The 11,600-nt window shown below is 36.8% G+C and overlaps 1 protein-coding gene across 1 annotated transcript; it reads right to left on the bottom strand.

Moving 5' to 3' along the window:
* Window positions 1-2,559: 2,559 nt before the first annotated feature.
* LOC129243401 (uncharacterized) lies at window positions 2,560-9,225 on the bottom strand. Its single transcript, XM_054880377.1, has 3 exons — window positions 9,211-9,225; window positions 8,894-9,154; window positions 2,560-2,796 (listed from the first exon to the last, which is right to left on the bottom strand). Exons 1-3 carry the CDS (start codon window positions 9,223-9,225, stop codon window positions 2,560-2,562), a joined length of 513 nt encoding a protein of 170 aa, XP_054736352.1.
* Window positions 9,226-11,600: the final 2,375 nt, after the last annotated feature.

Genomic DNA, 11,600 nt, shown 5'->3' on the forward strand with positions numbered 1-11,600 from the left:
TAATCGAAAATGAGCTTAAAAATTGGGTTGATCGAATGGCATACTGTAAAGCCAGTCGTGGCAGTCATTTGAACGATACTATTTTTCATTCATAAATGACAATCTTCAATCTTCAAAATAAAAAAAAAAAGTTTGAAAAAATATTGATTAGTTTTTTTTTTTATAGCCGATTCAAAAAGCAAATTTTACATGGCCCACCCTATAATACCTATCCAATAAATAAAACCGTTTGGTAACTTTTTGCGGGGCTTGTAAAACAAAGCAGTTGAAACCGCAACCTATATTTACGGCTAAAAATTAACTTGCGCCGTTTTCTGATTACTAACTTTTTCAATGGTTTCCGTGTACATAGAACCGTACCTATACATATATTTGTGCGCTATCGATATAATCGGTCAGTTAATTTTTAAAATCGAACGTTCAACATGTCGCTTAGTCCAGGTAATGGTACCTTCATTAGAGGCGATTCACCGAATACTGCACCAACGAGTGGGCAACAGTCTTCAGATCGCGTGTCGTTTTTAAAACTGAAAACAATGTCAGTCGACTTTAATCGACTTGAGCAGCAGTGATGAACATCGAAATGCTACAAGGCATGGATGAGTACGGCTTGGCAGCAATTATGGGTTCAGTGGGAAATTTAAAAGCAACATTCACCGTCGCTCACACCAGTTTGGAGGAAATGGACTTTGAGTCTATTGCCAGTGACCTGCCCTGCAAATGCGATGCTACATTAGTGAAATTTAAGGCAAACCTGTAACGAGAGATTGTGAGACGTAGCACAGGTCAGCACTGCTCGACATTTAAAGCAAACACTGGTGACTCGCAGTCGATCATCGAGAATGCCAATCGTTCTCGCTTGCCTTTGCTAATGTTGCCTAAATTTAGTGGCGCCTATACCGAGTCGAGCAACTTCTTCTCTATGTTCACCTCCGTCATTGATAACAATGGCGACCTAACGTAAAGCGATAGGCTTCAATACCTGCGTTCCTGCTTGAGTGGTGCTGCTTTGGACACTATCCAATCTCTGGAGATAAATGAAGCTAATCATAAAAATGCATTAGATTTACTCAAAAAACGTTTTTAAAACAAGCGAATTATATTTCAGGCACACATCAGCCAGATCTTTGGACTGGACAGGGCAGATACATCCGCAAGCAAGCTGCGGGAGTTGACAGACAAAGTTCATCAAGCAAATTTATAATTATTTTTAAAATAATTTCTTACCCCTTTCACATTCCATACCATTTGCAAGAAAACCCAAATGAATGAAATTCGCGGAAAATAACTACAATACATTTTTTGTTGTTTTCATCAGTTATGCAAAGATTTTTTTGACACTTTTTAAATAGAGTAAACATCTTGTTTTGTTGTTGTTTTTGTAATGTTTGTGATTATTTAATAACTGTTGGCGCCTAATAGTCGTAGACAAGTACAGTAATGGAATGTGTGTATACATTTTTTGTTTGCTTTTTTATTTGTTGTTGGAATTCTCGATCAAAGCTAAAATTTTAAATTTGTCTTCACTATGCAAAGATATTCTTGACAAACTGTACATATGTATATTATATACAAGTTGTGCTAAGCAAACATTTCGAGACTTGAAATTCGACATCAGCTGGGACCGGTTAACTTTAACAATCGTAAAAAGAACAACAAACACACGATCGCGTAAATCTTAAATCAGAAAATAAATTATAAAGTTGTATGAAAATAAAAGTGTTTTAATTAATTTTAAAACTAATAGCTGCCAAAAAAGCTTCGTGGCCGAACAGATAAAAAATAAATAATTGGCGCGTACACTTCTGTTAGGTGTTTGGCCGAGCTCCTCCTCCTATTTGTGGTGTGCGTCTTGGTGTTGTTCCACAAATGGAGGGACCTACAGTTTCAAGCCGACTCCGAACGGCAGATATTTTTATGAGGAGCTTTTTCATGGCAGAAATACACTCGGAGGTTTGCCATTGCCTGCCTTGCTTTCACCGAGATTCGAACCAACGACCTCTCAGTGAATTCCGAATGGTGATCACGCACCAACCCATTCGGCTACGGCGGCCGAACAGATGGTATTTAAAAAAAAAGCAACCGAACAACATCGAGGCGCACACCACAAATAGGAGGGGGAGCTCGACCAAACTCCTAACTGAAGTGTGCGCGTCACATAGTTTTTATTTTTTTAACATTTCAATTGACTTCCCAGGACGCGCTTGTGCTTCGGATTGAAGAATGAGGGAAATTCGCTTTATACGATTTTTTAACCTATCCAAATGAAAAAAACTCATTTTACTGAAGTGACTGATTGAAGGGCTTCACTGGTTCAGTCAATCAGAACTTCGACAATTAAAATAACAAGGATTCAGTATACTCAGGCTTATTTTAAAAAAATTTTTAAATCGCATTTACAGCCAATTTAATTAAAAATGCCAGGTAGAATTTACGCTTCAAAATTACAAACATACATACAAGTATGTGCATATGTATTTATATTTTAAAAAATTTACATTTAAACGAAACTTGACTCAAGTTGGCCATTTTATCGATTCATTAGCTAGAGTAACTTTTTCAATAATGTCCACCGCCGCGACCACCTTGGCTGCCACCGTGACCACCACCTTGGCTGCCACCGTGGTCACCACCGTGGCTGCCACCGTAGCCACCACCTTGACTGCCACCGAGTCCTCCTTGCTGTCCGCCATGGCCACCACCTTGGCTACCACCGTGCTGTCCACCACGGCCTTCACCGCCTCCGTAACCATGTGGATGTGCTACTGCCAGCGCAACACATACAGCGAGGATTATCTAAAATTTAATTCAAAATGTAACAGAAAATATATTATTTAAAGAGTTATTTGTTTCTTACCATAATTTTGACCATTTTTAGAGAAATTTTTCACTTGTTTAATTATTAAATCTTTAAATTGAAACTGAATACATTTTGCAAGCCCGTGGTGCTTTTATAGGACCTAAGCGACTATTGAAATGAATAAATTGTTTGTTATAACCAAACAAACAACAATAAGAAAAACGTGTAAGTAAATTCAAATTCGTGCACAAACAAATATTTTTTAAACATAAGCGTGCAATTAATTGCTAAGAATAAGTAATAACATAATTTTTATACCCAAAGCACAAATTTATATTTCGCAATCATTATAATTTCAAAGAAGTGCTTTCTAAAATAGCGTCGCATATAGGAGGTATAGACAATTACTGCAAAGATTCTGAATGTCGTTAAAAAAAATCCTAAGGCGCCTGCTGAATCATGATCGATCTATATGTACCCTTCCACGGCTCATAAATATCAGAATCCAGTATTGCGATCCAAATATTTCACCAAAGTCGGAAGCTGGGAGGCTCTGGAATCGTATGTACGAGTAGAAGAATCGGTTTTGAATCGAATTCCCAGTTGCGTAGGTGCAAAACACGGAATAATCCTTCACAATGCAGTAAAATAAAAAATAAATAGTTGGCGCGTACTCTTCTATCAGGCATTTAGGCGAGCTCCTCCTCCTATTTGTACAAGGTGAAGCCTAAAATAAACAAGACGGACGTCATAAAAATATTTTTGATGGCGCCATCTTTTAAATGAGTTAGTGTGTTGGAAGTTGCATCCCTAGCGGACCTCCAGTGAAAATTTGGTGACATTCGGTGCAGTGGAAGCGTAGTTATTGCGTCTAAAATGTCAGTCTGTTTGTGTCATCGGTACAAAAATGAGTTTCGAACAAAGAGCTCCCAGCTAATCAAATTTTGTTTTAAAATCGGTGAAACGTTTGCCGAAATATTTGAATTGATGCAAAAAGTTTACGGGGATGATTGTCGATCTCGTGCCAGAGCTCATGAGTGGTTTACACATTTCAGAGATGGTTGTGCGGACATAAATGACAATGAACATACGGGCCGCCCAAAATCAGTAATCACCGAAAACTCCATCAAATTTATTCGTAAATTTATCAAAAATGAATCGAAATCATCGTTTAAATTCATGGAATCAGAGCTGAATATCTCCAAAACATCGATTTATCGCATTTAAACTAATCATTTGGGCTCACGGAAGATCCGTGCACGTTTCATTCCGCACAAGTTAACTGAGGACCAAAAATTACTCAGAATTCAACATTCGAAAGACCTCATTAAAGAGGCGAGAAAAGGTGTTAACTTTCTTTACAACACTGTAACGGGTAATGAGTCGGAGTGTTTCCAATATGAATCTCGAACTAAGCGTCAAAGTGTCGCATGGAAGGCCCCAGACGAGCCACCACCCAAAAAAATCGCGTTTGGAGAAGTCAAAAATCAAGTCGATGCTCATTTGTTTTTACGATTTCAAGTGAATTGTCCACAAGGAGCTCATGCCAACGGGCCAAGCCGTCAATGCAGTTTTCTATCTTGACGTTTTGAAGTGTTTGTTGCATCGCATTCGTCGGATTCGCCCTGAATACTGCAAAGGAGGAAGCTGGCGCTTATTGCATGACAACGCACCATCTCATCGATCCACTCTTGTGACTGATTTTTTGACTAGAAATCGGATTTTAACCAACAATCACTCACCGTATTCTCCTGATATGGCTCTCTGTGGCTTCTACCTATACGGAAAATTGCATTTTGCCATGAAAGGATAACATTTTGCGTCCGTGGAGGCCATCCAAAGGCTTGTACCGACATCCTGAGGACATTCCAGTCAATGACTTGAAACGCAAAACAGTGTATCGTGGGCAGAAGGGATTATTTTGAATAAATAAACACAATTATTTTGAATAAATAAACACAAAGTTGTAGTGTGCGTCTTGATGCTGTTCCTCAAATGGAGGTGCCTACAGTTTTAAGCCGACTCCGAACAGCAGATGGTTTGTTTTTTATGAGGAGCTTTTTCATGGCAAAAATACATTCGGAGGTTTGCCATTGTCTGCTGAGTGGCGACCGATATTAGAAACAACTTTTTCTATCAATTGCTGTTCCATGCAGGGAGATTCGAACCTATGCACTCCCGAATGGTAGACACGCACCACGCCATTCGGCTACGTCGGCCGCCGTACACGCGTTGGGTATAAAAAATTGAGCTTACAGAATTTTATAAGTGTATTGTGCAATTTTGATATGCCGTCAAAATAATTAAAAAGTTTTGTTTATGATTAGGAAAACCCAAATCAGTACTTGTTTATATTAATAGCAATTTAGGGTTTAGGCTAATTTTTTGAATTTTTTCTTCACCTCTTATTTTTTTGTTTTTAGTCTTGACCGTTCTTTATTATTTATAATATACATTTCAAAAAAATTCTGTTCAACAAAATTGAACTTTTTTCGAAATAACGAAGCTCTACCAAAAATGTATTGGTACGTGACTACCATTCGGAAGTGCACAGGTTCGAAACAACGCGCATGTGTTTCTGTCACAAAAAGATCCTCATAAAAAACAAACCACCTGCCGCACAGTGGGGCAAAAAAAGTGCCCGTGGACAAGTGAGGATAGAGGTCAATTCTTCTTCTTTTTTAACTTTTTTTTTTTAACTTAAAGCTGATAAAATTGCGCATAACGCCACCGTTTTTGTTTTTTGAAAAAAAAATTTTAAATAATTTAATTAATGTTCAAATTGACAAAAAATTTTTTTTCCACTTTATACAAGTATATTTTCTTGTAAAATAATATTATTGTCTTAAGGAAGCTTAAAATATTTAAAACAATTATTCACAAATAAATTTTGATATTGGTTGCATTGTTAAAAAATTTATTACATTTGTTATAAACAAATAAGTGGACAAAAGCTGTTTTGCTCGAATTATGAATATTTAATTATTGAATTCAGTTGGATTTTCAATTTTTTTAGTCTAACAGTGATTATGAATGAAACTAATTATTATTATATAAACAAACAAATGTAATGTTATTAACGATTTTTATAAACATTATATTTGTCGAAGTTGTTTATCGCACAAAATTCCTAAAATTTTATCAACCATACACATAGTTATTGCTCCAGATTGACTATATTTATTTTATTTAATAAATTTTTATGCATAGCATTGTTTAAACAAACCTCTTGCCTAATTAACAAACGTATGCTCTTAAAATTTGTAGTCTTACAGTCTTCTTCTTTTTTAATTCAGTTCCTAATATTGATAATATTTTTCAAAACTCATTTCATTTCATCTTGGCAACCAGTAACTTAGTGAATATTGGTGTCTCGCAACAACAACGGCTTCGAACACATAATGGGAAGCAGAGGCGTAGCGAGGGCGAGGCGAGTAAGGCGGCCGCCTCAGGCGCCAGACCAAGAGGGCGCCGAAATCGTACGGATATAATAGAGAACTTTTTTTTCGTGGTGCTAAATTGCCACCTTGCCTCAGGCGCTGAAAAAGCTCGCTACGCCTCTGATGGGAAGACATGCCCTTGCCAACTTAAACAGCGGTAAACTGTTTCTTGAACTCTGCAGTTCCTTCGATTTGGCTATTGGCGGCCATAAAACAACCTGGCTCTCCCCCGATAGTAGAACAGAAAACAAATCCACCATACATATAAGTATATGCATGAGTCGAAAATGGCGCAAATATTATATATATATTAATACAAATTCTCCCATATTTGTCATTTCCTAACTTTCGTATCGACTTACATTCTAAATATGATACATATACATATTATATACAAGCTGTGCTAAGCAAATATTTCGAGACTTGAATTTCGACATCTGCTGGGACCGGTTAACTTTAGCAATTGAAAAAAAGAACAACAAACACACGATCGCGTAAATCTTAAATCGGAAAATAAATTATAAAGTTGTATGAAAATAAAAGTGCTTTAATTAATTTTAAAATTGGTGGCCGAACAGGTGGTATTTAAAAAAAAAAGCAGTTTTGAATAAAATGGGGTTAACCCATTAAGGTCCATTGATTTAAACAAATTCCAAATTACAAAAATATAATTGAGATAATTGGGTCTTTGGGATCGCTAATTACAAATCCGGTATTCAAATTGGCGAATGTAAATTCAGTGTTCTCTTGGATGACCTTAGCTCAACTTTTTGATTTTGCATCCGCCATTCTAAACTGACATGTCTCTCATCCTTTACGCTAAACATTGCAATGAAAAAATCCATGCAATGAAAAAATTGAAATAGGTGAAATATTTTTCCAAAATTGCTAACTTGCTAACTTTTTCAAATCCCTGCCCAGCGTTGACGGCAATTGGAATACAGACTAGGAAGCCATGACTACAATTTACAAAGGAAATCAGCTGATCTGTGTAGAGTGTGGATGATAGAGACTAGCGGTACAGAGTGTGGCCCTACGTACGGCTGCAGGAGGCCTTCTTATGACATCGAATCATAAGCTTCACGACGAAAATGAAATGAAATCAGTGAACGAGCATATCAAAATAACTCTTCCTAGGGTGCCTCCGTGGCAACTATTCTAAAGTAATAACATTCCATTTTAAATCGAACTGCCTTCCCTACAAGTGATTGGCTTCTCGAAGGAACAAAGTTCATTACACCAATTACACCATTGCACTGAACGACGTACTTGTAGTACAAGGCCTTCGTTAGAGCGAAACATTATCTCGCATTTGCTGTTTATTAAAAAATGAATCCTCTGAAATCCTATCCTATGCCACCTAGGCGGCACACCTCCATCCGATGGTAGAAATTTTCGATGACGCTGAGGCATAATTGAGGTTCTATGCCGTTAATGTGCCGAATTATCTCATTCTTTAGCTCTTGAATTGTTGCTGGCTTATCGACGTACACCTTTTCTTTCAAATAACTCCAAAAAAAGATGTCCAAGGGTGTCAAATCACGTGATCTTGACGGCCAATTGACATAGCCGGGACGTGAGATTATTCGGCCATCAAATTTTTCGCGCAAAAGAGCCATTGTTTCGTTAGCTGTGTGACAAGTGGCACCGTCCTGTTGAAACCACATATCGTCCACATCAATATCATCCAATTCGAGCCATAAAAAGTTCGTTATCATCTCACGATAGCGAACACTATTCACAGTAACTGCCTGACCCGCCTCATTTTGGAAGAAATGCCGCCGGCCTATAAACCGCACCAAACTGTCACTCTTTGTGGGTGCATTGGTTTCTCGGCAATCACTCTTGGATCATTCGCCCAAATGCGGCAATTCTGCTTATTGACGAATCCACTGCGGTGAAAATGTGCCTCACGAAGTGCGCGATATGCATTTTGATTTGAACTCCCGTTTTCATAATAAGCCTGAATAACTTTAACGCGTTGCTCGATTGTGTATCTTTCCATGGTTCAAATTGAGTTAGTCTGAAATTGAAAAACGTCAAATGAAATGCAGAAAAAAACTTGACGTTTAGGTGTGATTCACATTCAACATCGGCCCAGCCCTTATCTACTTATTACGTATCTGAACTAAAAGAAAATTAATTTCGACTTAGGTTTACAAGTTCAGCCTTGAAAGGTAAAATAAGGCACAAATTCATATCAAAAAAGTATTGGCACATTAAATAAGCCCGACGCTTTTTAGGACACCACCATATTTAGTGATGAATTAAAATTCAATTTAGTTGGGTCAGATGGAGCACAAAAGATTTGGCAAAAGAGCTTGAATAGAACAACCTGCTCAAAACAGTTAAACACGGTGGAGGAAATGTGATGGCTCGGGGGTGCTTCGCTGCATCTAGTGTCGGAAAGCTCGTGTTCATAGATGAGTCAATGGATAAGCATGTGTATCGCGATATTCTTAATGAAAATTTAAGTCCAAGTGTCGAAAAACTGGGCCTTAATGGGACAAATGCCAAAATTTACGCTTTAAAATTACAAACATACATACAAGTATGTACATACATATGTATTTATATTTTAAAAAATTGACATTTAAACGAAACTTGATTCAAGTTGGCCATTTTATAGACTTATTAGCTAGAGTAATATGACCTGACCGCCACGACCATCTTGGCTGCCACCGCCACCTACGCCACGATAGCTACCACCAAATCCTCCTTGCTGTCCACCATGGCCACCACCACGACCACCGTGACTACCGTAGCCGCCTTGACCGCCGCCATAGCCTCCTTGTTGTCCGCCATGACCACCACCTCGACCACCGTGACTATTGTGGCCACCTTGACCGCCGCCATGGCCTCCGTAACGTTGTGGATGTGCCACTGCCAGCGCAACACAAACAGCGAGGATTATCTAAAATTTAATTCAAAATGTAACAGGAAATATTTAAAGAGATATTAGCTTTTTACCATAATTTTCACCATTTTTAGAACGTGAAATGTTTCACTTGGTTATTTATTAAATCTTTAAATTGAAACTGAAAAAATTTTTGGTGGCCATGGTGCTTTTATAGAGCCGTAAGTGATTATTGAAGTGAATGGATTGTGGGTTATCACCAAATAAACAACAATAAGAAAAACGTGTAAGTAAATTTAAACTCGTGCACAATCAAATATTTGCTATAAATAATATAATTAATAACATAATTTTTATACCCTAAGCACAAATTTATATGTATGTATTTCGCAAACGTTATAATTTCAAACAAATGTCTTCTGAACTATCGTCGCATATATGGAGTAGTGACTATGAAAAGACTTTGGATAAGGTACTGCAGACAAAACTATTTGACATTTTAAGGCAAATGGACATTAATCAAAAAGAAATATGGTGCATTTCCAACTTTTATTGGGGCCAAACTACGAACGTGAGACTACAAAACGATGTCACGAGTGAGTGATGTTTCAATCAAAAGAGGAGTTCGCCAAGGATGTGCTCTATCACCAATGCTCTTCAGTTTATACTCGGAATATAAATAGATTTGAAGAAGCTTTGGCATCAATCAACTTAGGAATAAAAGTCAACGGCGAAATAATAAATAACATACGATTTGCCGATGACACCACAATAGTGGCTGACAAAATTATTGATCTGCAATGTCTCCTTAAAGAAGTCAGCGGAAAAAGTCTGCAATACGGTATTAACACCGTAAACTAGTATTAACACCCAAAAACCAATTTCATGGTTGTTCTAAAAAAATTCTCAACAAATCACCAATTCAAACATTTACGTAAATTAGAATCCGATCCAGTCCCGATTTAAGTACCGAGAATGTTGGCTTAGCGAAACATGGACAAATGAAGGAGAAATTCGCTGTCAGATTGAAGCAGCGAGGGAAGCTTTCTTCAATTACAGGAAAGTTTTTTCCAATAAAAGCTTGAACATGAAATTACGTCCTCGGTACCTTAAATGTTACATTTGGTCTGTTCTGTTGTACCGTGCGGAGGCTTGAACACTAAAGGTTACGAGTATGAATAAATTAGAGGCGTTTGAGATGTGGCGCTATCGGCGGATGATGAAAATATCGTGGACAGACAAAGTTAGTAACAAAGAAGTCTTAAATGGACAGATACCTGTAAAATTTCAAAAAAAAAAAATGTTCTTTTTTTCATAAAATGTTAATATAATCATTTAAGAATATGTCAAAAAATTTTTAGAACGTAAATTTAAGTATTTCTTGTATTATAGATCGGTAACCATGACGACTCTATTTTTTCCGTTCGAGCGCTGGGAAAGGTATAGTTACGTTGTATTCAAACTTTAGACGCGTTTTTCTCAAAACTATATTTTTCGAATTGGCGTACACGATAACTCGAAAAGTTATTGATATATATTACTTTCTATGTGAATTTACAAGTTTTTGAAAATTTTTCGAAAAAATAATTTTAGCGAAGCAAACATAGTAGAAAAATTCGCCCCAAAAGCATTTTTTAAAGTATTTTATTGCGCGATTTTTTTTTTATTTTTTTTAATTCATATAGAAATTAGGACATTAATAAACAAAAAAATTTTGGGTTTTTTGTATTCAGGTCACTGACGCCGATTGAGAAGCCCCGCTGCGTCTTTCCTGGAAGAATTGAGTATATATCCGCCATTTTAAATGATTAAAATATAAAAAAAAATTGTTTATATTATTTTAATGTATAAATAAACTGTATGCCAATTTTGAAAAAAATATGTTGACTTCTTCATTTTAAATAATTTTAATGAAAATCAGGGAAAATATGGCCGTTTACAGGTATCTGTCCCCTTAACGAAACTTAGAAAAGATAGAGAGCTGTTATTAACGATAAAGCGCCGCAAAACCGTATATTTTGGTCCTAAATATGAGTTGTTGCAACTGATTGTGTAAGGTAAAATCGAAGGCAAACGAGGAATTGGAAGGAAGCAAATGTCTTGGCTACGTAACATAAGAGAGTGGACACGATTAAGGACTACTGGGCAGTTGGTTGAAGCAGCCTGAAGCAGAGACAATTACCATAATATTATATGTAATATTTTATAGCTTTGTTAAATGTAAAAAAGAAGAAAGAATTATTTATCACATTTGTATTAAAATTATGGAGCAATTTATTACTCTGATCGCTTACATTCTGTATTAAGAATTTGCAAATAAAGAAGAAGATAGTAGGTATAGACAATTACTGCTAAGATTCTGAATGTCGTTTAAAAATATCCTAAGACGCCTGCTGAATTATGATCCATCTATATGTACCCTTACACGGCTCATAAATATCAGAATCCAGTATTGCGATCCAGATATTTCACCAAAGTCGGAAGCTGTGAGGCTCTGGAATCG

This window comes from Anastrepha obliqua, chromosome 4, assembly GCF_027943255.1.
Source record: "Anastrepha obliqua isolate idAnaObli1 chromosome 4, idAnaObli1_1.0, whole genome shotgun sequence".
NCBI classification, from domain to species: domain Eukaryota; kingdom Metazoa; phylum Arthropoda; class Insecta; order Diptera; family Tephritidae; genus Anastrepha; species Anastrepha obliqua.